The following is a 27,540-nucleotide window of genomic DNA, read 5'->3' as shown; positions in this document are numbered from 1 at the left end:
CCGGGCCCCGCCTCTCCCTCCCAAGAGGGCGGGGACCAGGCGGCGGCCACAGCCGCAGGAATATGCTGGAAGCCGGCAGGCTGGCGCCCGGGAGGTGCTGAAGGGACAGTTCCCGCCGCCGAACTTGCCCCGCCGTGCGCGGGTGGGGCGGCCCGGAGCCGGTGGGGCACGTGAGCCATGGAGGCCATCTGGATTTACCAGTTCCGCCTCATCGTGATCGGGGACTCCACCGTGGGCAAGTCGTGCCTCTTGCACCGCTTCACCCAGGGCCGCTTCCCCGGGCTGCGCTCCCCTGCCTGCGACCCCACGGTCGGCGTGGACTTCTTCTCCCGCCTGCTGGAGATCGAGCCGGGCAAAAGGATAAAGCTGCAGCTCTGGGACACGGCGGGACAGGAGCGGTTCAGGTAGGGCCGCCTGCGCCGAGACCACGGGGACCCAGAGGGCGGGCAGCCGCCCCGCCTGCCCGCACGGCCCCTCCCCAAGCGCCGGCCCCACCAGCCCTGGTCCGGAGAGGCTTTGGCCCTTCCCTCCTGAAAGTGCAAACACTCCATTCTTGCTTCCCCTTTGCCCCTCCTCTTCCAGGGACGACTTCCTCCTCCGCAATTTCTCACTTCTTTCTTTGGCGCCCACTTCCTGCGCCCCCTTTCTATTTCTCCTTTCCCGCCTGAACCAGGGTCACCCTCGCGTTCCCTTCTTCCCCAACTCTTTCTGCCCCTGATGGCATTTTGATCCCCTTGGGCTCCGCCACTGTTTTCTCCCCTGCCCAGCTTCCAGTCTGAGCACTCTCGGATCCGATCATCTTCCTCCAAGTGCCCCTTTTGGTGCCCTAACCAAGAGGCGCCCTGTCGACGCGGCCGGGGAGAACTGTGAAGTAGTGTTCCCTGATTCGTGATTGATCCTTAAGCTTGACAGCAAGCAGAGTCCCAACCCAGGCTACTGCATGAGCTCACTGGGCATGGTTCACAGGGAGATGGATGCGGTAATGGTTTGAACACCTCACACCACCGAATGTGGTCATCAGAAAATACTGGGCCATGACCCGTGGGAATGGTTTATAGGACAACTACATGCAACATCAGGGACATTGGCACTGCTGAAGTTGTGTGAGTGTGTGAGGTGGGGGTGGGGGGGTGTTTAAAGGTTCGAATTGTCTTTAGAAGTTTGTCACCATTGGTTCGTTGCTGGGGTGTGGGGATATATCTATCTATCTACTTACAGAGAGGCGGGGGCGGGAGGAAAAGAAATTTGCCAGGAGCTTCTTTATTTCACTTATGATCGCTTCTTAATGTTCCAGGGTGATAATAGAACAGAAAATAGATTTCTAAATAGAGAAAGAGGGACCCAAATAGTCTCATTCTAAAGGTTCACTGGGAGTCTAAAGGATTTCACAAAGGCAGCTCATGTCACTAAATAGTAAACGAAACTGTGCATTTCTTGGATATTTGAGATTGATCCAAATTTAAAGCACATTTTCAAATCCTATGATTCAAGGACACTTTATTTTAAAGGAAAGTAAGAAAGCAGATATCTTATAGTGTTTTGGTTCTTAATGATCACATTATCATTTGAAACTCATTTAAGCAAGCATTTTGTGTTCCTCAGCAAATACTCTGTTCGTGAAATACAGTGTTCCTTGAGGGGACTTCCCAAACATGGCTTCCCCTCACCCCCAGCCAGCATCCATCCGAATGAGATCAGCCTACATCTTGAGAATGTCCAATATTCAGAATTTTGGCTTTCATTCCCAGCTGTGACACTGATTCATAGAGATAATAAGGGAACTGCTTAGCTTGCTTATACATTAGTTTTTTTATGTATGAAATGGAAAGTTGGTAAGGCCTATCTTCTGACAGGTGTGAAAACTTATTGATTTGATTTATACAATACTTGAGATTCCATGAAGAAATTGTTTCTTTTTTCAAGAAGTCTTCTTTAATTAAAATAGCTTTTCAAACTTGTCATTCATCTTCGAAAGGCAGGTGTCATTATGATCTCGAAGATTTCTTCCCAGTTTTAACTCTCAGGTTGGTTGTAAATTTTTCACTTGTGATCTCAATCAGAGATGAACTTTGAAATGTTTCAGGTGTAGAAAAAAAACTTTTATTAAGTAACTCTTTCTCTATCCTCTAAACAGTACAATAAAAACATGACATTTGTGTCTTCAACTTCAAGTAACTTCTAGGAGTTACAACTACAAGAAACATAGGTAATAAAATCTTACTGTGTCTAATTGTTTGCTTATAAGTAAGTGGCTCCTCAACTTTTTGACAAGAAAGAAAAGGATAATTAAATTGTTTGACTTTAAAGACCTTTTTGCTAAATAGATGATTGGGTTTTAATGCTTTTGAGAAGAATGTAAATAGTAATTCGTTTTATATACATTATTAAAAGCACACAGTAACTCTTTCATTGTAATGCAAGGACATTTAGGAAATGTTTACTGACAATGAGTCATACTTTATTTTGTTTGGCTCTTTACCAAAGATATATTCACAAATACATATTTCAGTAGCTATGTCCAAATGCTTAGTTTTTCTATCATGTAGCAGAATGTTTTACTATAAAATTGCATTTAAAGTGATTACTATTAAGTCATCTGTATCTTTATCCAGAAAAAATATACTTACTTTGAATAATAGATATTCTTGCACATTTTATTTCATAGAAAATGATACTTGAAGATACATTCCTGTGATTTCTCATAATCACACCATGAGAAATTTGTGGTAAACACTGTATTTGGGGGACTAGGCTATAACTCAGTGGTAGAAAGTGTGAGGCACTGGATTCGATCCTCAGTACCACATTAAAATAAATAAAGATATTGTATGTCCATGTACAACTTAAAAAAATAGTAAAAAAAACTGTATTTGGAGGTTTATTGGTGGTTAGACATAAACTTACAAAAGGATCCTACTTTAGAAGCTTATGGAGTAGCTTAACATAAAAATATGGAATATTACTCAGCAATAAAAGATAATAAAATCATGGCATTTACAGGTAAATGGATGGAGTTAGAGAAGGTAATGCTAAGTGAAGTTAGCCAATCTCAAGGAGGCTGATTCATAGTGGGAGAGAGAGAGGGAGCATGGAAGGAATAGATGAACTCTAGATAGGGCAGAGGGGTTGGAGGGAAAGGGAAGGGTCATGCAGTAATTAATGATGGTGGAATGTGATGATCATTATTATCCAAAGTACAGGTATGAAGACACAAATTGGTGTGAATATACTATGTATACAACCAAAGATATGAAAAATTATGCTCTATATATGTAATAAGAATTGTAATGCATTCTGCTGTCATATATAAATAAAAATAAACAAATAAAAAATATGGCTCAGAACAATAGAACAGCTGATAATTATGATCATGATTAGCTTTTGTTTTCAGTCTTTAGATTAACGTATTCTAGTAAATGATAACTACCTATATGACATAAAAAGGAACAAACTCAAAGTGAAAAAAGTTTTCAAACAAGTATATATGTGACCATATTCTAAACTATAATATAAACTTAGATATTAATTTTCTGTTATTAACACTTCTTTAATGAAGGAAAATGTTAAATTTCTGTATTAGGGAAACTCAGAATTACCATGCCTTCAATAAAAATAGAAGTTTATTTTTCTCTCATATAATACCTAGGCCCCATCTCTTATGTAATAATAATATAATCATCATAATCTCAAGTTAAGTGGTTCAAGTTTGTGTAGTAATTCTGCTCTAGGTATCATTCAGATACCTTATCTTTTAGTTTTCTGCCATCCCTAGGACATTTTCATCATCTGCATGCACAAAAATTGGATTGCAGGCACACCATGTAGGCTCAGAGCAAAGGGAAAGAGATCTAAACCAAGTCATGTTCCTTTTGAAAATATTAGACCATTTAGGCCGTCACTTCCTTAAAGAGAACTTTAGTTACAAGGCCACACAGACTAGGCCACCATGTGCCCAGGAGGTAGGGAAGATGTTTGACATTGTTGTTGGGAACACTATCAATCACTACTTTTAATAGTTTTTTTTTCTTTTTCTTCTCTTTCTCACCTCCAATACTGGGAATTGAACCCTGAGTGCTCTACCACTTTTTAAAAATATTTTTTAAAATTTTGAGGCAAGGTCTTACTGAGTTGTCCAGGCTGACCTTATTCTTAAAATTTTCTTGTCTTAACCTTGGAGTTGCTAGGATTATAGGCATGTATCACTACACCTAGCATCACTTTTTAAAAATTTTAATCACAGGAGAAGTGTCACAGTAAAGAAAATAAGAATAACGTTTAATACAGTGCTAATAAGGGTAAGTATAGTAGTAGGCTGGAAATATGGAAAGCATTAAATATAAGAATATAAATTTTGAACTTTTTCCATAAAAAACATTTAAAGTAATAAAAATATAAAGTTTTATGATTTGGATGTGGTTTGTTTCCCAAAGATTCATGTATGGAAGCTTGGTTCCCTACATGGCAGTATTAGGAAATAGTGGGACCTTTAAGAAGTGGGCCCTAGTATAAAGTAATTTTGGGGTTATTATGGGTATCACCTTTGAAAAGAATTAAGTAATTCTTATGGGACCCCAGTTAGTTCCACAAGAGTGAACTATTATTAAAGAGTTAGTCTGGTTCCTCTCTGCTCTCTGGCTTCCTATCTTGACATGTGATCTCTCCCTTTTACACGTTTCCATCATGATACCATCCCCTATGACATGATGTAGTCAAGGAGAGCCTCACCATTCCCAGAGCCATGTTGTTGGGACTTTTTGCCTCCAAAAGTAAACTAAATAAACCTCTTTCTTTATAAAACCTCTGATATTTTATTATAGTAACAGAAAATGAACTAATACATAAAGTGGAATAAGGAAGTAGCAATGTTGATGATAGGAATATGAAATCTCCAGGATTCAAGACAGATTTGGCCTTTTTTCCACATTGTCTGTGGTCTTGGGGTGTTGTAGTTATAGCCACTGAATATAAAGTTCAGAGAATAATGTCCTCCTCCTGCAGTGCTTGCAGGGTATTTTCTGCAGATCATATCCATTGTGATTCTTTTTGAAAGATGAGTTCTGTGATCATATAAGTTTGGACATTTCTGTATTCCATATAACATTTCCTTTAAAATTCATATCTAAGCTCTAAGAATTGCAGCAAAGAAACCTGCTTAACTTTGATTAAACTCCATTTCCCAAATTTTTTTGAGGGGCTATTTTCAAAATATGAAAATCTATGATGACAGTGTTCCAAGGACTGTCATTTGGGGAAAGCTCCCTCTGATGATGAATTGCTTTAGTCACTTGGGGAGGGTGGGAGGGCAGAATTATTACATATTTAAAGTTTGGAGTAATGGAAGATATGCAAACATTAGTTAGACAGCTAATTAACTTGGCAAAGTGGTAATAGATAGTACCTGTTACATAAGAGTCAGCCCTTTATTTGCACCCCCCCCAAAACCTGGGGTGGTTTCCAGTACCACTCGATTTACTGGGCTTCTCCCTCTCCGACCACATACTTCTTCAACTCCTTTCCTTCAACTCCTCTTCTGCTGTGTATCTTTTTCTTTACCATATTTCTTAACTCTTTCTTTAGTTCCCAAACATCTGTGTGTTTGGAAGTATGAAAATTCCAAATGGATTTCCACACTAGTCTGTTTCTATTCTTGAACTTTGTTGACTCCCAGTTCTCTGTCTCTGAGCCTCTTATTGAAATTATTGAAGGAGATAATCTAATTGGGTGTTTAGCCAGTGAATCAGTTCCCCTGCAGTCAGATTATTGAGATGCACTCACATATAATACAATATTATATTGTAATATAAATACACTATGTAGGCATTATGAGTCACATAATGCAAATGTGTCTGTAATGGTACACTTTTTTGGAAAGAAAAATTGACAGAAGAGGAAAGTAAGCAGTCTCATCCCAAAATGACTATTTTGTGGTGTTTCGGAGTAAAATGTATGTAAGAATAAGGCAACATCATTTCTAACAAGTGTAACAGAATGTGAAAAGATGATCCATGTAGCCAAACATTTTTATACTCTCAAGATTATTTTTAGTGCCAAGCACGGTTGTGGCACATGCCTGTAATCCCAGTGGCTCAGGAGGCTGAAGCAGGAGGATCTCGAGTTCAAAGCCAGTTCCTTACTTTTGCTGATGCACTAAGCAACTCAGTGAGACCCTGTCTCTAAATAAAAATTTTTAAAAAGGGCTGGGGATGTGGCTCAGTTGTTGAGAGCCCCTAGTTCAATCCCCAGTACCGCCCCCCACTCCAAAAAAAAAAAGAAAGAAAGAAAAGAAAAATATATGTATTCTTTAATTCTTCCTAAAACAAACTACCTATAAAGCCTATACTTTATGATTTTAATAAATCTACATCTAAGTGTCAGTAACTTGTAATCAATTCTGACAATATATGATTCAAGAACATTCACTTTAAAAATTGCTATCTCACACAGTCTTCCTGGCCTATTACAAAACATGTGATTAATTTCTGTACTTGCCTATAGGAACTCCAGAAAAATGTGATGTAGAAGACAAAATATGTTTTAAATTTAAAAGGATTTCTTTAGTTTAAGCTATTAAAGAGTTTTGAAATACAGATAGTAGCTGGACATGGTAGCACACGCCTATAATCCCAGCTTCTCAGGAGGCTAAGGCAAGAGGATTACAAATCTGAGACCAGCCTGAGCAACACAGTGAGACTTTATTTCAAAATAAAAAATAAAAATGGCTGGAGATGTAGCTCCAGTAGAGTACCCCTGGGTTCAATCCCTGGTAACCCCACCCAACCCCACCAAAGTGCAGATAGTAGTTTTGTAGATATATATTACTAGTTAAGTGTTGGTAGCTAGCTGGCATATTATCTTAGTTTGATTTAAAATCATAACAGTATTCTCTTAAACATTCTTAAAATATAATGATTATTTCTACTTTCCTTCTTATGGTAATGACTGATTTTTAATTTAGGGACATCTTGCTAAGGCAAATGATCACACTATTGACAGAAAGTCTTTAAGACCATATGCTGATCAATAGTTAGGGCACCATCAAAAATACCTCAGTGCTGGGCTGGGGATGTGGCTCAAGCGGTAGCGCACTCGCCTGGCATGCGTGCGGCCCAGGTTTGATCCTCAGCACCACATACCAACAAAGATGTTGTGCCCGCCGAAAACTAAAAAATAAATATTAAAAAAAATTCTCTCTCTGTCTCTCTCTCTCACTCTCTCTTTAAAAAAAAAAAATACCTCAGTGCCAAAAATATTGAGATAAGGAAATGGAGACTTCTCTTAGCTGAGTGCATCAGGAGTCAAATGAGAAAGCTCTCTATCAAAGTACATACAAAAGGTCATCAAAGATTTTTCTTGACAAACTGTGAGCACTGTTCCTATTTTTTTCCTACTTTTTGTATGATTGGTCATAATATGTTTTAAAATTATCTTTTTCTACCCAGAATGTGAAAAACGGCTTTTCTTCTGATTCTTTAGCTTCTCCAAAAGTATTTCCTTTTCACAGGACTTAGGGTGGGATGTCCTCAAATAGATAAAACTGAAGTATAGCCTTGGTGACAGACATACAAAAGAACAGTGAATGGTCCAACTGAAACCTCTTCTCTGCAAAGAAATCAAGAGAGAATGCCATAAAAGGGAGTTAGTAGATACTAAGAACATCCTAGCTATAAGAGAAAGCCATATGAAGAAAAATTATAGATTCTCAAATTATAGGCATTGCCTATCATTTTTCTTTAGGCTTGCATTTTTCAAAGTGATGTTAATAGGTGTCATTTGAGAAAAGCCTTTCTTGATCTTTGGAAATGCCAGGTCATTGCAGTACTCTTCAGAGCTCCCCACTACTACCACTCTGATGCTAGACATTGAACCCAGGGCCTCAATCATGGTAGGCAAGCACTCTACCACTGAGCTACACCCTGAGCCTTTCTGAGGTCATTTAATATACTAGTATACGTTGTGACCCCCTGAGGTAGATATAGTGTTTCCCAGTCCAGAGTGCTTTTACAGAGAGGATTTTGCTATAATAATGTTCTACAGAATGCACTTTTGGAACTTATACTTTAAAGTGTAGGCAGTTCCTTTCTTCTCTCATGATTCTCTATGTCACTTTTACTAGTGTTTCTAGGGGATATCATCAAGGCTTCCTTTTTAAATACTTGATTTATTATATGTTAGGGAGAATTTTAGAAGCTCTTGAGAGTCCTTTGATTTTTGTCCTTCATTCAAAACTAAAAGATTTATGTTCTTGTCTGACTTTTAGCCACTTGTCAAACTTTTACACAGATCATAAAAATCATTAGTATTTGTTTTAAGCACAAAGCCTTCAAATAAAAACCACTAGAAAACCTGGAATATAAAGAAGCAAATAGTTAAACATTCATAACTAGATATTTTAGATATAAAATTACTACAGAAAGGCTTTGGGAATAGGAAAACATAAGTTAATAAAGCTATGTGGAAGCTAGAAAGAAATAAGGAAATAAAAAGTAGGGGTGGCGGGGAGATCCCATAAAAATAGAAGGGAGATCAGTGGGGTAGAGGAAGATGATCCGGGGAAGGAGGGGAGGTTTGAAGGTGGACGTACTGGGAATTGAAATGAAAAAAAATTATATTGCGTGCATATGTCATTATGTCAAAACTAACCCTGCTATTATGTATAACAATAACACACTGATTAAAAAAACATTTTTAAAAGTTAATGAAGTAAATAGCTGAAATTTAAGAAAAATTTTAGAGAACAGATGGCTACACACTGAAAAGAGAATCAAAAGTAGAAGAGAAGGTATAATTAATACTATAGCAGAGAATTATTGAAGGTGAAGAAAATTAGAGAAGAATTAAAAACAAAGTCCAAGAAAGTAAGGAAGAAAAAACATGAAAGAAACTACAGAGATCAGCTACACTGTGCTTAACTTTTTTTTTTTTTTTTTTTGGTAGAAAAGTAACTATAGCCACAGAATCTGACAGGGACATAGAGATGATCTGATATAAAAGTATCATTTTTTAAAATAATATGGTTAATATCCAGAGAACCTTTGACTTACCCAAGGCCTCATAGCTTGTTGGTAGTTTGCACAAGAGCCCAGTTCTCCTAATGTTGTGTTCAGTGCTCTTTCTACTATACTAGACTTCTTGTTATGGTTGAAATGAGTTTTAATGAGTGCTGTGCAATTTCTATCCTGAAAGTATTTCTGTTTGCATACAACCCAACTCCTTATCCCCATAGACCCAAACCTTGAGTTTATTGCTGTATTCAAAAAACAAAAGGTAAAATAGCTTTACATGTTAGTAGCAGTACTGATAATGAACACTGACACTGAAGTGGAGAAACTTACATGAGGTATTTGCCTCATTAGACAAGGAGAGGTGTTGGAGAGCAAATACTGGATATAGTGTTCTAAAGTTTTATAAGTATAGTGAAATAGCTTTCCAATCCTTAAATGCTTGCTTGCTTGCTTGCTTTCTTAGAAGCAAAATTAACCAAGATAGTAATTTAATTGTGGGAATATATACATTTATTTAGCTTAACTACATACCAGTCACTAGAGGTATAAAAATAATACTGTTTCACATTTAAAGTCCTTGTAGTGTCTGTAGTAGATAGAAAACAGGCTGTACTGCTATTACAGAAACCACCAAAATATGGCAACTTAAATAATAAAATAGAGCCTAATTACTCTCTCCTGTAATAGAATCATATATTATAGAATGAGCACTCCTGGGTAATTATGGTGGCTTTGCCTCAATATCAGTTTCCAGGAATCTCCAACATTGCCATTGCTTAGCAGGCAAGAACAGGCAAAGGATGTCTTTACAAATGGCTTCTTCTTCAAGTAGATGAACCTTAGTTAGACTGCACACATTACTTATCAGATCCTGTGACTCAAAGTAGTGCCATGACCACAAATTACTGCAAGAAACACAAAGGAACATAATTTCTAAATGGGTTTCTGAGTACCAGCTAAAACTTTTGGGGTTTTGTTACTAAAGGAAAATAGTAGAAAAGATTCTGGGGAATAGTTAGGATAGCCCTTCTTACAGACTTTTTTAAAAAATATACTTTTATTTAATTTATTTCTATGTGGTACTGAAGATTGAACCCAGTACTTCATACATGCTAGGCAAGCACTTTAACACCAAGCTGCAACCCTAGCCCTCTTGCAGATTTTAATAAAGAAAAATAATCAAATAATTACAGTAAGGGATAGTAAGTACTAAAATAAATTTCAGTGGCAAAATAGAGGGAGGAATTGCCATCTGTGTTTAGAGTGAAGGCCAGTTTCAGAAGATGTATCCCAAAGAAGGTGGTGCTTGATGCTGGGACATGATGGATATGTCTGTAATAAATGGAAAACAGTAGGAAACAATAACAATAGAAAAAGACCTGGCTTCTAGTAAAGATAGCAGACTGAACAGCTATATCTACTTTAGTTTTTTTTTTCCTGAAATTGCTAAAATCACAATAATAATTTTTTTAAACCATAAACCCTCCTGAACAAAGAGATAATAGCAACAAAATTTGGGAAGAAGGAAAACTATTGGGGCATGATAAATGAATGGTCAGACTCAAGATAACTGAATTATGGGGCTGTGTAGTTCAGTGGTAGAATGTATATGCATGAGGCACTGAGTTCAATCTTGAGCACTGGAAAAAAAATTTTTTAATGATTTCTAAACTAATGGTTGAAAAAAATCCACAACCCACTTGATGCATATCATTGAATCCTCCAAAGACTCACAAAATGATGGCACCAGATAATTCTGGAAGTGGGAGTGCTAAAGGATGGATCACTATCAGTCTGTTTAAGAAAGAGTGGATCCTCACATCCCCTTACATCCTCTACACACCAAGGGACTTCTTCCCCCATGTTGTCGAAAAACTGAAAACTAATTCTTGAAAAGAATTAAACATAAGGCCTTTGGATGAAAGCACCAGAAATGATTGGGGTTGTGGTCCCTTGTTAAAAAGTAAGAACTTTGGGCTGGGGATGTGGCTCAAACTGTAGCGCGCTCGCCTGGCATGCATGCGGCCCGGGTTCGATCCTCAGCACCACATACCAACAAAGATGTTGTGTCTGCCGAGAACTAAAAAATAAATATTAAAAAAAAAGTAAGAACTTTAAGTGAATATATGCATGGTAGATGCCCTCTGCCCTCTTCCCGGACATAGCTCCCAGTAGTAGTCAAGCCTTCACCCTTCAGACAGGACATTGGTGAAGTCAGTTCTGACTAATCTGACCAAGCCACAAGGAAAGTCTTAAAGATACCAATATTAGAGTTTCCACCAACTAAATAATCCTGACTAATCATTTTGTAATGAGGCCTTTAGTCTCAATGGAAAATTATAAGAAATAATAGAAAATCTTTAATGTGAAACCTTGAGACAAACCAACAGGAAACAACTGGAGAAACAAAAACTTAATAAAGGAGATGGGAATATTTAAAAACTAAACAAAAATTGTCTTTAATTTCCTCAGAGAGATAATAAACGGAAAAAAATTGCAATCATTAAAAAGGAACAGGATACTAAAAAAGAATATTCTAAGAACAAAAGAGCTTTTGAAACTACCATTAAAAAAAGAAGTTGAGGGGAGCTGGGGTTGTGGCTCAGTGGTAGAGCATTTGCTTAGCATGTGGGAGGCCCTGGGTTCAATCTTCAGCACCACATAAAAATAAATAAATAAAATAAAGGTGTTATGTTCAACTACAACTGAAAAAATATTTTAAAAAGTTGAGGGGCTGGGGTTGTAGCTCAGTGGTAGAGCACTTGCCTAGCATATGTGAGGCACTGGGTTCAATTCTCAGCAACACATTAAAAAAAATAAATATATTGTGTACATCAATCATCTACAACTAAAAATTTTAAAAAAAAGTTGAGAAAATCTCTAAAAAAAGAAAAAGGACAAATGACAAAGGCAGAGGGGAAAAATTGTTTATTTTAAATAAGAGAGTCAGTCCAAAAAGTTCAGTGTACAAGTATTAGGCATTCCATAAAAAGAGATCAGAAAAAAACAGAGGGGAGAAATCAAAACAATAAAGAATTTACCAAATATATATGGGTAGTATAACATAAATATTAAGAAATGATCTTACCAAAATTATGGTATAACAATATTGTTAAGTTCAAGGAGTGGGAAACATGCACAGGTAACTTTGATAAAAACACAAACCTAATAAAAGAGAGAAACTAGAAGGCAAAGAACCTCATCTATTCAATTGACTTGGAAATAAAAGCTGGATAATTTTAGAGATGGAATGAAGTGAGAAAAGAATAAACATCAATTGTAAATTCTAGGATATAGAGAGATATAGGAAGTCATGAAACAAAGCAGTATGGAGAAATCCATATAGAAGCAGACAGCAGTCACAGAAATGGTAGGAGAATTATAACCCAAGAAACCATACCCCTTATGTTAGATCATATAATCCTCTCTATGTTATATAGAAAATAAAGTAACCTTGAGAAGCTAGACATCTCATTATTGTTATGGAAACAGAAAATCAGAAAGCATTGGGATAAGTGCCTTTCCAAATAGAAAATACTCATTTTTTTCACCTAGAAGACAGTGAAGCTAGAAACCTTTCTCATTAATTTCCAGATAAACTTTCAGTTTTTACACATAACTTGTTCTATCTTCCAAAATCCACTAAAAAGGACAATTTGATAGTTCTTTAGAAAATGTGGACAATTTCAACTATAAGTTTATGGTGTGTGCAATTATTCAATCTATGACCCCCTTTGACCTTACTTTCAGTATCAAAAGGAGGTGAGACTTTTTTGTATTTCACTCTTTATTCTCCAATTTCCTCAACCTAATAGGGTATGAATTTACTAATTCAATTGTTTGTTTATTTATTCACAAATATTGGTAGTACACTTGCATATACAGTTCAGTTTTAAGCACTAGGGAAAGAGTATCCCTCACCAAAAAAAAAAGTTTTTTATTCTGAGTTGTCTTCAAATGGGAGGAGTCAGGTTATAAACAAATAAGCTGGAAAAATTATAGGATGTCAGAATATGTTAATCATAACAAAGAATAATAAAGTATAAAAGGCAAATAGAGACTGCTGCGTTGGTAAGAAGCACCATTAAACAATAAAGAATTTACCAAATTTATATGGATAGTATAACATAAATGTTAAGAAATGATCTTACCAAAATTATGGTATAACAATATTGTTAAGTTCAAGGAATGGGAAACAGGCAGTGATAAGTACACAGGTAACTTTGAAAACACAAACCTAATAAAAGAAAGAAACTAGAAGACAAAGAACCACATCTATTCAATTGACTTGGAAATAAAAGCTGGATCATTTTAGAGATGGATTGAATGATGATCTGTCATGAAAGGAAAATAAAAGGTGGCCACAGAACAATTGGTTCATGTATCCATATGGTCCATTAGGTCTTGTCAGTATTATATAGAACTTCTATAATCATAGACCAAGTTTTTGATAGAAAGATCCTGGAATTATACCAACAAAAAGAGTTCTGATGTTTGTTTGGATGATAGCGCCCATTTGTAATCTCAGTGACTCCAGAGGATAAGGCAGGAGGATTTTGAGTTCAAAGCCAGCCTCAGCAACAGCGCGGCACTTAGCAACTCAGTGAGACCCTGTCTCTAAATAAAATACAAAAAAAATCTAAGGATGTGGCCCAGTGGTTAAGTGCCCCTGGGTTCAATCCCAGTATCAAAAAAAAAAAAAAAAGAATTACCCTAAATGTAAAGTGCCAGGTTTTAGGATCTTAGGCAGGGGCAGGGATTAGTCAATAGTAATCAGTAGTAATAAAAGGTATGGGAGACTTGTATTTTAGTCTTTGGAAATCAGTTCTGAGGGCCAGCTTTACAAGGCAAGAGAAGCAGGTAAATAAAACATCAACACAGTGACTATTCCCAGAAGGACAGAAGGAATATAATGTCATGGTGAATAAGAGGCACTCACGAGGCTAATGTGTTCATAGGCTACTAGCTGCCAACAGCCTTTGGCATTCTCTAAATGCCTATTTTAAAGTTGGCCAAACCACAAGAAGGGCATTTCCAGGATGAAACATCTGGTTCATTTTTTATCTAAGTCAGCAAGTGCTCAATATTTTGTGGCTCTTTTAAAGAGTTCTATGTCCATAGCAAAGTTCATAATAACATACAAGATATATAGAGAGATATAGAGAGATATAGATAGTACATAATATATATAAAACCTTGCCACTTACATTTAAAATTTTACTTATAAGTAACTTATAAGATTATGTCTAAATCACTTGTCTATAGATTATTTCAGGGAAAAAAATTAAATATAATCTTGAGCATTCAGATGCCTATAGAATTTGTCTTTCATGTGACAATAGCATCTTGTTTTCTGGGCCTACCAGGAAAATAGATAACTTGTCTGAGATATCATTTACATTTTTTAGAATCTTAATAATCATATCATTTGTGTCAAAAAGATTATAAATTCCCTGCTGAGTGTGCTGGTGCACACATATAATCCTAGTGACTTGGAAGACTGAGGCAGGAGGGTCAGAAGGTCAAGGCCAGCTTCAGCAACTTAGTGCCTAATCAACTTAGTGAGACCCTGTCTCAAAATAAAAAATAAAAAGGGTTGGGAATGTGGCTCAGTGATAAAGTGCCCTAGGTTCAATCCCCAATAAAAGAAAAGATTACAAATTTGCTCAGGTATTTGTCATTCACACTTGATCGAATTAATCATATATTAAGTAATTCTTTGTAAATGTGTTGCTGAAAGCTTGGTCCTTGTCCCTGATGCCAGTCCAATAATGAGGACACAGTTTTGAGAAAAAGAAAAGAAAAGGTTTATTACTTTGTTAGCAAAGGAGAAACACTGGGGACTCCTGTCCCAAAGACTGTGATTCTGCCCATCAACAGGAACAGGAAGTTGTGGGGGTTTTTTTTGTTTTTTGTTTTTTAGTTGTAGTTGGACATAATATCTTCATTTATTTTTACATGGTGCTGAGGATCGAACCCAGTGCCTTGCAGATACTAGGCGAGCGTTCTACCACTGGGCCACAACCCCAGCCCCAGGAAGTTTTTAAGAGGTGACTTATTACATTACACTTGTTCTCTGTCTGGAGATGTAATTCACTTGTTCATTTGGGAGCTAGTCATTTCTGAGATCTTCTGGTGCCATCCTCAACTTCTGGATTACTTCATTCCTATGGTAGGTGTCTACTTAGGGACAGATAAATCTGCCTAAAATGGGGAAGAAAAGTAATCCTTATTCCCTTGACATTAGGGAAGGGGGGAGATTAGGGAGGAGCAGGGAGAGAGGAAGAGAAAAAACATAAAAAATAAGTTGCAAGGCTGGGATTGTGGCTTGGAGGTAGAGTGCTTGCCTAGCATGCATGAGTCACTGATTTCGATCCTCAGCACCACATAAAATAAAAAATAAAGATATTGTGTTCACCTGTAATTAAAAAATAAATATTAAAAAATAAAAATAAGTTGCAGTGGCAGAGCAGCAAGGTTTATATTCAAAGCATAAAGTGGACCACTGTTAACAAAATGTAAGCAAACTCTGGTGCTGTCTCATAATCACTTGTCTATATCTTATTTCAGGGGAAAAAATTAAAAGAGAGGGAACTTAAACAACTAAAACTTTTTACATGAACAAGACGACCATTTTTCTTCTCTGTTATTCCGAAGCAATACATATGTTAAAATGAACTTTGTGGGGGCTGGGAATATAGCTCAGTTGGTAGAGTGTTTCCTTCGCATGCACAATGCCCTGGGTTCAATCCCTAGCACCACACACACACACAAAAAAAAAAAAAAAGAAAGAAAGAAAGAAAATGAACTTTGTGGATGAATAAAGAAAATATGCTACATACACACAATGGAATATTATTCAGCCATAAAAAGAAGGCAACACTGTCATACACTAAACATGGATGAAACTTCAGGACATTATATTTAGTGAAATAAGCCACTTAAAGAAGGACAAATACCACATGATTCCACTTATACGAGGTAAATACTTATTTACCTTTAAAAAAGCAGAGTAGAATGATGATTGTCAAAGGACAGGGGAGGGGAAGAGGAAGAGTTCTGTTCCGTGGATATAAAGTGTTAGTCATGCAAAATGAGGAACTGATAGTGATCTGCTGTATAACACAGTGCTTATAGTTAACACTACGATACTGTACACTTAAAATTTGTTAAGTGGATAGATCTCACTGTGTTTTTCACAATTTTTAAATTAACTTCAAGCTGATTCATAAACAAAAAAATTGTACATATTTATCGGGTACCATGTGATATTTTGATATGTGTGTACATTGTACATGTTTAAATTAGATTAAACATATCTATGTCCTCAAACATTTGTATTTCTTTTTTTCTTTTTTTAATTTTATTTATCCAGGGTTCTTTGTGTGCTGTGCATTCCTAGCCCTGCCAAGGCCCAGGAGGATGTCATCACCCACATTTCTTTCTTTCATGTGGTGCTGGGGATCAAACCCAGAGTCTTGTGCATGACTATGCAAGCACTCTACCCCTGATCTACATAGCCAGCTCCACATTTGTATTTCTTTATGGTGAAAACATTTAAAACCCTTTCTTTTGATTTTTGAAATATATAGTACATTACCATTACCTGTAGTCACAGTTAAAAAAAAAAAAAAAGAATTAACTATGGAGGCGTTGCTGTGGCTGAGTGGTAGAGTGCTTGCCTCGTACATGTGAGGCAACTGGGTTCCATCCTCAGCACCAAATAAAAATAAATAAAGAAAATAAAGATATTGTGTCCATCTAAAAACGAAAAAAAAAATCTATGCTGACTTTATCAGTTAGATCTTTGGTAGATAGCAACAAAACCAACTTGAGGACTATAATCAAAAGTATAAGAAACAAGAAACATGTCTGAGTCACAGAAACTTGTAAGAAAGCTAGAGGATCAGGCTTAAAATGAACCAAAAGATCCCATGAATTCTGAGCATCAGAACCACAGGAAGTCTGTGTGGTCCTCATGATGCAATTGCTCCTTTTCTGCCTACTCACTACCATAAGAAGCCCCACATGGGGGCTGGGATTGTGGCTCATGGTAGAGTGCTTGCCTAGCATGTGTGAGGTACTGGGTTTGATTGTCAGCACTGCATATAAATAAATGAATAAAATAAAGGCCCATCAATGTCTAAAAAATATATATATATTTTTTTAAAAAAAAGATGCCCCACATGGCCAGTTGGTAGCCTCAGTTGCTAATTCAACAGGGTCCTCCAATGAATGCATTTCTCCTTTCTTATGGTTTAGATATGCAGTGTCCCACCCAAAAAGCTCAGGTGTGACTCCATTCTGGAATGTTCAGGGGTAGAATGGTTGGATTTTGAAAGTTATAACCTAATTAGTCAATTAATCCATTAATATGGATTAACTGATGCTAACTGGACATCTGGAGTGGCTAGAGGAAGTAGGTCACTGGGGCATGACTTTGGGGTTTTATATTTTGTCTCTAGTGAGCAGAGCTCTCTCTCTCTGCTTCCTGGTTCCCACGTCCTGAGCTACTTTCCTCTGCCACACCCTTTTGCCTTGATGTTCTGCTTCACCTCGGGCCCATAGCTACAGAGTTAACCAACCATAGAGTGGACCTCTGAAACCATGAGACACAATAAACTTTTTCTCCTCTAAATTGTTCTTGTTGGGTCTTTTGGTCAGAGCAACAAAAAAAGCTGACTAAAACACCCTTGAATACTAAAACTGTTATATCAGCAAAGTTCAGAGTCACAGGGATTAGATGCAACAAAAAAATTTTAGTGACTCATTAAGTGCAATTGTGAGAGGCACCATCACCCTATTTTCACCCTTTGCTTCCCATACTACAGTTTCTGTTTATGAGGGAAAACTCCACTTACTGTTTTGATCTACTTTAGAATGTGAATATCCTGAAGGATTGGGCCAAAATCTTACAAGGTGTCATAACTTGGACATGGACATAAATCGGTCCTATTAGCCCAGTTTTATAGGGCCGTACGTATGTCTCTAGGTGTTAGTGACATGATAAGATCAATGAGTCCCTTGGCATCAGCCCTTTTCCTGTCTCTGCCACTATTAAATGAATTCTTTAGTTGTTAGCAACGTGTAGAACATCATAACCGTATATAATGCATTCCTAAATTCATGGATAGTATTACTAGCACAGCCTGATTCCAGATTAAATACCTTACAATGAGGACATGTCAGCATCCACTCCATGAGTAAGGCACCACATCCAAGTTGTCAGTAGCTACCGGAAAACTGGGTAGTAAGCAATGATAGTCTAGGCCAGCCTAGGTAAGAGAAAGTCTCTACTGAGCTCAGGCACAGCCTCCCTCTCTGTACCATGATTACTTTGAGTTCAATAACTATAGGTCCATTCTGTTCTACTAATGATAAGAACTCCGTGAGGCAGCTTTTGGTAAGCATTCACATAAGATACAAGTATTGATATACTCTAGACTCATGCATCTTCCCCAAATCTCCAATTACCAGTCCTCCAATTATGCTTTGTTGTTGTTGTTTTGGTTTAGTTTGGTTTGGGGGTTTTGTTTTTAAACCTATCAATACTATTAGCCTCTGCTCATGGTTTGGTGTGGATCTTTACCTGTATGCCTCCATCCCTCCTGGAAAAAGTAGGCAATGAGTTGCACCACTAGAAGCCCCACAAGTGGAGAGTTTCTCTTTTCCATTAATCTTCAAGTTCACCATAGAGGGGAGCTGGCTGATGCTAATATATATTTTTAGAGCCATTTTGTGGGACTGATTTACATATTTCTTCTTTAAATATAGGGAAATATAGATATGGCTGTGGGTTCAGAGGGTGATGTATAAGTCTTGTTGCTCCAGGTTTGTTCAGGTCCCACCTTATACTCCTGCCTGCATATATGACTTCTGCTTGGTGATGAAGCTCCAGTCTGGTGAATCACAGAACACTCAGCTCCTGATGAGCACTCAGATTGCAAGGTCTTTAGGTGTTCTATAGCCAGGCATTTATCTTTATCAAAGCCAGGTTATAAACCAAGAGCTATTTTTCAAAAGCATAATAGCCTTTGACAAAAAGCATAACTTTATTCCAAAATGCCACTCCTACAATTGTCCAGTAGAGGTTTCCATGGGCTTAATCGAACATCCCAGTCTGCTGTAGGCACTATATACAGCTACCATTAGATCTGATGGCCCATGACCCAAATGGCAAATTGCTTTCAGTATAGTTTAGACCAACAAAAGGAACTTCACATTTTCAGTCTTCTTAAAGTGGGTAGCCTTTTGGGTTGCCCACTTAATGGGTCAGAGAAGCACATTTTACTATACAAATTACCTTCAAAATTCAAAAAGGTTCACCAGGTATTGTGTACCTTTCTTCTTGTAGGGAACATAATATATTAAACTTATCTTTTTGTTTTCTTCAATCTGCTCCTGATTAAAGAACCCCTTCACTCAAGAAACAGCAGAAATTTCTGGCTAGTATATTTTCATGGGGTGTGTGTTTCTGAATATTTGATTTACCTCTTACATGATATTCTCATAGCAATTCAGTGACCTTGGTGTGAGAATATAAGACTACACTACTAATGGATCTACTATTGAACAACTTTCTTTTTTGTACTGCTGTTATCCTTTTCCCTCAAATTTCCTTACTCTGTCATTTCTCCTATTTCCCCAACAGCTATGTATATGACTCTGAAATCAACTATTCATTAACTCACTAAGATAGATTGAGTACCCTTCATGTATCAGGCACTTGTAAACCACTGGGTATTCACCAGTGAGCAAACTAAACATGGCACCTGCATGCCTGTCACACAAGAAGCCAGTAGCATGGATGCAGAAAATGGAAAGGAAGGAGAAAAGATGCTTTGCCAGAGTCCATGATGCAGCTGAAAGTTTTTGAACACACATTGACCCTGTCCACTGACCTGAGAATTAGACTCTAACCAAGCAGAGCAGCCATTTGTCCTTCTATAGAGGAATTCATAAAAGGGCTAAAGTGTTCCTCCGGTTCTCTTTTGTGTAAAGAACAGTTTAATGGAAATTCCATTTCTTCCTGGGGTAGAAATCTAAATGTGAGAAAAAAGGGAGAAGAATTTCTCTTAATTCTAGAAGTATTCCTCAGCAGTATTGAACCTATTGCCATCTATCCTAGCTGGCAACCTAATTTTGTGCTGGGTTCATAAAATCTGACTATTCCAATAACTTAAGAAAACAACAACGAAAGCACTCAAACACACAGAAGTACCTTTTCAAAATCCGAGACAGCTCTCCAACCTTAAGGGTCATGAAAATAGAGAGAGCCACTGTAATTCTTTATTCTTATATAGGAGACACACAAGAGGAGGTTCCATGGAATATTCTATCCCAAAAAGGGCAAAGGTGTAGGATTACAAAGGAACAGGTGAGTGTAATTCAACCCCAGCAGGTGACACCTACTCCTGGAGCCACGCCTTGTTATCTAAGCTGGGGTAACACCCAAGTTACTGAGACCTGGCACTATCGCACCAGACTGAACGCAATAATTGTTCAGAACCCCGTCCATCAGGACTTAAAGGCATCTGCATCCAGGGCAGCTCCTGACAAATACCCACTTGGGATTATCTATAATTAATTCATACTGACACCAGTCTGCCTGATTGAGTGATATTCCCCAGAAACTTTCAGTTGCATGATGGACTGATCAAGAAATAGAGTTTTCCCAGATGAATATGTTAGAGGGAGAAGGGCTTGGGATTTTAGCTGTTTCCATACAGTGATGATGATGACAGAATCTAATATATGGAAAAAGGTACAGATAGGTGGATATTAATGACATAAAGTGATAGAGTTGGTCAGTGGATTACAAATCTTAAAGAAATTAGAGAATTATTGTGGTAAAAATATGCAGGCAGGCAGTGAGAGTTTGATTAAAAAATGGACTTTGTGAATTTGCAGACTTAGAGATGGTGAATGCTTCTGCTGATGATAAAAGAAGAAAGGAAGAATGTAGGAGAAAGTTTATGAGTGGAATTCAAGAGACTAGAAGATGACATTGGAAAACCCATACAAATTGATGTTGAAATCAGTAGGCAAAAGGACAGGAATTGAGAAAGAAAAACAAAGTAAACTGCTAAAATCTTGAATACATGGAGAATAACCAAGCAGTTGGCAGATGACAAGCCAGATGGCGCAAGCCTCTCAGGAGAGGAGGATTTTTTTTACAATAAGGGTTGGGAGGGAATAACTATCTGGATGTGGTATTGAGGAAACATTAGCCAGCACCTCCTGATCCTACAGAATAAGCAACAGGAATGTGCTGCAGAGAAAGCAAGTTTCAGGAGTTGGATAAAACATTCTGAGGAAACTGTTCCTCGGGAAATGAAATAATATATGCTGATAGTACAGCCTTCAGAGTATAAAAGAACAAGCAGATTTCCTTTATAATCAAAACCAGGGGATAGCAGTGTGGCTCTATAGCAGAGTGTATGCTTAGCATGTGAAGCCCTGGGTTCAGTTCCCAGAACCAGAAAAAAAAATCTTGGGACGGACAAGGAGCTACTAAGAGCTTGTAGCCCTGCTCCCTGCCCTCTATAACTCACCTTTCCTATCGTATCACATCATTATAACCCCTTTATCATTCTTGCCAGAGGATGGTCTCACAGCTCTTAATTCCACCTTTATACAATGAGACCAGTTTACAATCCATTTATGCATTACTCTCTCCCTTTCTTCCTTCTGTTCTTCTTGCCTTTCCTCTGTATTTTTCCTTTAAGTCATCCATTCATTCAGTGAGGCTTTCAAAGCCCAGAAGGAAATAAATATAAAGTAATATGCAAAAAAAAGTATTGTTGCTTTTAAAGAATTGTTATTTATCATGAATTCTTAAGTTCCTTAGTGGGAGAACCACATATGTAGTTCTTTTGAGTTCTGTTCCCTACCTCTTCATAATACCTTCAAAAACTTCTAAAGACCTAAAGGAGGAAGGTCCAGAGAAAAAATTTCCTCATTTCCTCATTACCTGCAAGACCTCCCTTTCAAGTTCAAGTTTTCTATATGAAGGCCTGCCCTTTCCCTAACTGACAGCAGGGATGCCCTATTGTTTCAGGAAAAACCGTATCCCATGGACAACTATATATAAATCTGAAGCCAAGCCTAATGAGGCCAGAATTCTACTTTCTTTTCTTTTTCTCTTTCTTTCTTTCTTTCTTTCTTTTTTTTTTTTTTTTTTTTTTTTTTTTTTGCAGTACTGGGGATTGAAGATTGAATTTGGATTAGGTAAGCACTTGCCCCTGAGCTACATCTCCAACTCTCACAGGTCAGAGTTCTAAACATAATATCTAGACTCACACACAGAACTTGGAGATGTTATTACATAGAAAATGTCAGATGTCATATTGAGACCTTTATTCCAACTATTAATAAGGATAGTTTTGTAGAGTGTATTACAGATACTTTGCTATAAGATGATTTTCCAACTGTATTCCAAATTTGATTTCCAAAATTAAATACCAGGGACTAGAAAACATGGTATTTCCTACATGTGTAAGACATGCCCCAGTGTACTACATAAGCATTTTAATATTGACTTTTCAACCACAAAAGGCAAATTGTAAAAAATTATAGTAATGGCAAATTAAATTTGGGAGAGGGTAAAATAATGCAAACTTGGTGCCTGAATAAATTAAAGCTTTCAGTCTAACAAGACGGCCTTAATTAAGTTTCTCTTATGACACTGCACATCTGCCTGAATTCAAACATATAAAGATGAAGTGGCAAAACAATAACAAATTAACTATCCTGTGAAAATAAAAAAACAGCAACAACTTAAATGAACGGCATTATTTATAGCCTGCTAAAGATTGTGGGAGATTTTTCTTATTGGCAATTACTGTGCAGTAATGTAATCCTCAAGAATAGTGTTTTAGAAATAGTCATTCAAGAACCTATTAGGAATTATGAGGAAAAACTGGGAGGCAGGAGAAGTAGAAAAGCGAGATAAAATACTTTCTTCACATTCTGACAACAAAAGTATTTGTGGTATTGGGTCATTGAACTGAGCTGTAGCTTTAGCAATAAGGATAATGAAGATGTATGAAAGATGGAGAATAGGAGAGCACCAGACAATCCTCTGGCACTTCACAAAAATCTTTGTGCCTCAGGCAAGTAGTCAGGTGGGTTTATGAGAAGCATTGGCAACTTGGAAACATACACAGGATCACACACACAGGATCCCTGACTCAGAACACTTAGCTCTTTCCCTCTCCAAGATGATTCACTAATCCAGTATAACAAACATTTAATAACATCTGTATTTGCCAGGCGACATGATTATTAGGTACACACATTTTTAAAAATTATATTTTGATCTTCAAAGAACTTGGAATTGAGTAGGAGACACACCAGCAAATCCAGTCAGCACATTGTGAAATTTGATATAATCATGAGGGCAGTGAGGCCACAACAGTTCAGTGGAAATAAGAGAAGGAGTGCCTAAGACAGAGCCTAAGAGTCAGTGGCAGGGAAGGCCTTCCAGGTGATATAATTCCTGAGCTGACTATTGAAGGAGAAATAGGAGTTTGCTAGACAGAAAAGGGCTACAAGGCATGATAGATAGAGAAGATAACATAGGTAAGGGCAAGAAACAAACATTAACAAACAAAAAAAAAAAACAGTGTTGTCTTGCCACGTTACCTCATAATTCAGCCAGGAAACAGGTGGCACAATAGTAGGTTAACTGAAAAGAGCTGAATAAAGTGACTATTTCCAGAGATGTCAAAGTCAAGGGCAGTAACAAAGGATGTTGAAGCATCTAGGGAATAGCAACAGTGTGAGGCCATTAACTACCTGGCTGGAAGAAATATTTGATAGAATGGTACTATCAAAACTTGGTGACAGCTGTAGCCATGGGAAAGGGACTACCCAAAAGGAACCTTGACCAGAAGCAGAGGAATACAACCACTGCTGTGCCATGCCCAACAGAGACAAAGGAAGGAATAGATATCCTTATTTCCCTTTCCTCCAGTCCCCATCTAGTATCCCCCATTGGCTGACCTCCATTTGGAGAGCTTTCTCCAAAGCCCAGATTCCTAAAGCTAAGAAAAGAGTAGAGACGAATCCTTGGAGGGGCAAACTGAGAATCACCAGCACATCTCAGATTCATATGCCAGGTCCAAATAACTTCCTGTTTCTTGAGTAGGTATAGCAGAGGCATATACTTGTAGCTAATATTGGAATACGTTTTCTGTCTTAGTACGAGTGTCCATAGAATGGGAGGCTTGACCAACAGAATTGTATTTCTCAGTATTGGTGGCTAGAAGCCCAAGATCAGAGTACCAGCATGGTCTGGTTCTGGTGATGACTGTTTTCTGGCTTGTAGACAGCCATCTTTTTGTGGTAGCCTCACATGGTAGAAAGAAGACTAGAGTGTTTTGAGGTCTCTTTTATAAGAGCATTGATCCCATTCATAAGGGCCCTTCCTCATAACCTAAATTATATCCCAAAGGCCTACCTCCTAACATCAACACAATCAGGATTGGGATTTCAACATAAAAATTTGGGGAAGGGAACACAACATTCAGTCCATAATACTGCTCTTTTTTCTTTTTTCTAAACTTTTGGTGGGGGGGAGTTGTTGAATTACATGACAGGCTGAGATTCTTAGGATTCACCTTGCTGTGCAACCTCTGTCCTTCTTTAGTCTTATATATATCTTTATTTTATTTGTTAATTTTTATGTGGTTCCTGGGATCGAACCCAGTGTCTCATGCAAGCTAGGCAAGCACTGAGCCACAACCCCTACCCTCTCTAGTCTTTTTATATGACTGTTTTTACCTATAATGATGCAATAATTATGCTATCAGTATTTAAAAACATAATCATAGATCATGTGAGATGATATACCATATCCATCTAAAAATATTAATGCTTCTTTGATATAAAGAGAGCAAATAAGAACAGAACAGGAAGGAAGAGCATGAGGAAAAGACTAACAGTAAACAAAGACGAATGGGGGGAGAGAAAGGGAGAGAGAAGGGAAAGCATATGGAAATGGTAGGAGACCTTCAATGATACACAAAATTATAAGAGGTTATGAGGAGCAAGGGGGAGGGGGAAAAAGGGGAGAGAATTGAACAACAGCAGAGGAGATAGAGAGGGAAGATGGGAGGGGAGGGGAGGGGAGGGGGGATAGTAGGGGATAGGAAAGGTAGCAGAATACAACAGTCACTAATATGCCATTATGTAATAATGTGAGTATGTAACAGTTGTGATTCTGCAATCTGTATTTGGGGTAAAAATGGGAGTTCAAAACCCAATTGAGTCTAATGTATGAAAAATGATATATCATGAGCTCTGTAATGTTTTGAACAATCAATAAAAAAATATTAATGTTCTGTCAGTGTATGAAACAGGTTTGCATGATAGTCTTATAGAATACTTTTGTTCATTTGAGACATTTTATATTTGATTTGTAAATTCTAGTTAAATCACATTAAAATATCTTCAAATTTTATTTATGGTATTACATTGTTTGAAGGAGAGGAAGATATACATTGTCTTATACAACCCCTTTTCTCTTTATTTTTCAGATCAATAACTCGATCCTATTACCGCAACTCAGTTGGTGGATTTTTAGTATTTGACATTACTAACCGACGATCTTTTGAACATGTAAAAGATTGGCTAGAAGAAGCAAAAATGCACGTACAGCCATTTCAGATTGTATTTCTACTGGTGGGACATAAGTGTGATTTAGCTTCACAACGTCAAGTGACAAGGGAAGAAGCTGAAAAACTGTCAGCAGACTGTGGAATGAAGTATATAGAAACCTCAGCAAAAGATGCTACAAATGTAGAGGAATCCTTCACAATCTTGACAAGGGACATATATGAACTTATTAAAAAGGGAGAAATCTGTATTCAGGATGGCTGGGAAGGAGTTAAAAGTGGTTTTGTTCCAAATACTGTGCATTCTTCCGAGGAAGCAGTAAAGCCCAGGAAGGAGTGCTTTTGCTGACTTCAAACATGCCAAAGAACAAGAACAGATTGGGTGTCACTTCAGGATAAATATCAACACTAATGGCAGAAGGATGCAATGATAGCATTTTAAAAAGTTAGGCCTATACTAACACTATTTTGTAAGCTATTTGATTCAGAGCACTATGCTTGTTACACTGCAAGATTGGGTATTTTGCTAAATTATCAGGCGAGGCAGACAACTTTTTGAAACTGGAGTATCTACATAATTTCCTCCATTCTTACTTCTTACCTTGTTAGCATATAGCTGACCTTAGTGTCCAGATATGTCAGTGTTATGCACTTTTCTTGACAGTCCAAAATGGATTTTTTTGTCTGATTGAAGATTTTATTAGGAGTTATATTACCTTGAGTTAATTAATATTGAATATTAAAGTGCATTTAAAAGTATGCTGTTCAATTGCAAAGTAAACAGTCTCAGAAGTATTTTTTAAGAATTTAACTTTTTTAATTTTTTTTTTTAATGTGGTGCTGAGGATTGAACCCAGGGCCTCACCCAAGGTAGACAAGCACTCTACCACTGAGCTACAACCCAGCCCTCAAAAATATCGACTAGGACAAAAGTAGCTGTTCCTTGTTTAAGATCCCAGATTTTTTACGATTCTCAGAGGTATTTATCCTCTTATTTTTGCCTGAAAGTGGGAAAATAAGTTTTATACTCATTTTTTGCTTGATTTATTGCTCTTGAAAATTTTATTTTATAAGATGTATAAGGATTCAGACTATATATATATATATATATATATATATATATATATATATATACTTTTTTTAGAGAGCGAGAGAGAGAGAGAGAGAGAGAGAGAGAGAGAGAATTTTTTTTAATATTTATTTTTTAGTTTTCGGCAGGCACAACGTCTTTGTATGTGGTGCTGAGGATCGAACCCAGGCTGCATGCATGCCAGGAGAGCGTGCTACCGCTTGAGCCACATCCCCAGCCCTCAGACAAAATATTTTAAGCAAATATTTATAAAAACAAAAATGAAGGACCACTCAATCGCAGATATTTTGATGTTGTAGTATACTGTCTGGATTTAGACAAGAAAATACAAAATTTATTTATATACTGACATTTTCCATGAAAAAAGGAATTAACTTTGAACCACTTTCAAAATTTTCCATATAGACACAAGAATGTTTTTAGTGACAGCATTTTTGGCCAAGTAAATTTCCAAAATTTCCCATTTCAATACAATAGAAGTGTAGAAAAAAGACTTTTCTGGACAAGGAAAATGGGTTAGATGCTTGATAAATTTAGCATTCAAATTGCATTTTACAATCTCCCCAGTACAAGTAAAGATAGACGAGATGGATGAGAATCAGTTAAGAATGTAAAATGACTTTCAACTTTTCTAATTTTGAATTTATTGATTAAACTTTCTCTCAGGACATTTTGAGCATACTATCAAATATTTTATATGACATACATGTCCATTTTGTTCTGTAAACTGTTCTTATTACAAAGAGTTACCAAATGAAGCTGCCTTTCTAAAAGCATAAAATTTTTACCACTGAACTATAGTTTCTTCATTTGTTTGAAAACCAAAATG

The 27,540-nt window shown here is 37.2% G+C and overlaps 1 protein-coding gene across 1 annotated transcript; it reads left to right on the top strand.

Annotated features, from left to right (window-relative positions):
- RAB39A (RAB39A, member RAS oncogene family) lies at positions 1 to 26,663 on the top strand. Its single transcript, XM_081280586.1, has 2 exons — positions 1 to 404; positions 25,544 to 26,663. The coding sequence occupies exons 1-2, from the start codon at positions 178 to 180 to the stop codon at positions 25,968 to 25,970; spliced, it is 654 nt and encodes a 217-aa protein (XP_081136712.1). The 5' UTR covers positions 1 to 177; the 3' UTR covers positions 25,971 to 26,663.
- Positions 26,664 to 27,540: the final 877 nt, after the last annotated feature.

Source organism: Spermophilus citellus (genome assembly GCF_964194105.1).
Source record: "Spermophilus citellus genome assembly, chromosome: 2".
Classification (NCBI taxonomy): domain Eukaryota; kingdom Metazoa; phylum Chordata; class Mammalia; order Rodentia; family Sciuridae; genus Spermophilus; species Spermophilus citellus.
This window is presented reverse-complemented; position numbering and strand designations above follow the sequence as displayed.

Excerpts from the sequence above, each read along its gene's own strand:
- RAB39A (XM_081280586.1), top strand. The coding sequence starts at position 178 with ATGGAGGCCATCTGGATTTACCAGTTCCGCCTCATCGTGATCGGGGAC. Across the intron at positions 405-25,543 it reads GCGGGACAGGAGCGGTTCAG|ATCAATAACTCGATCCTATT; the intron begins GTAGGGCCGCCT and ends TTTATTTTTCAG.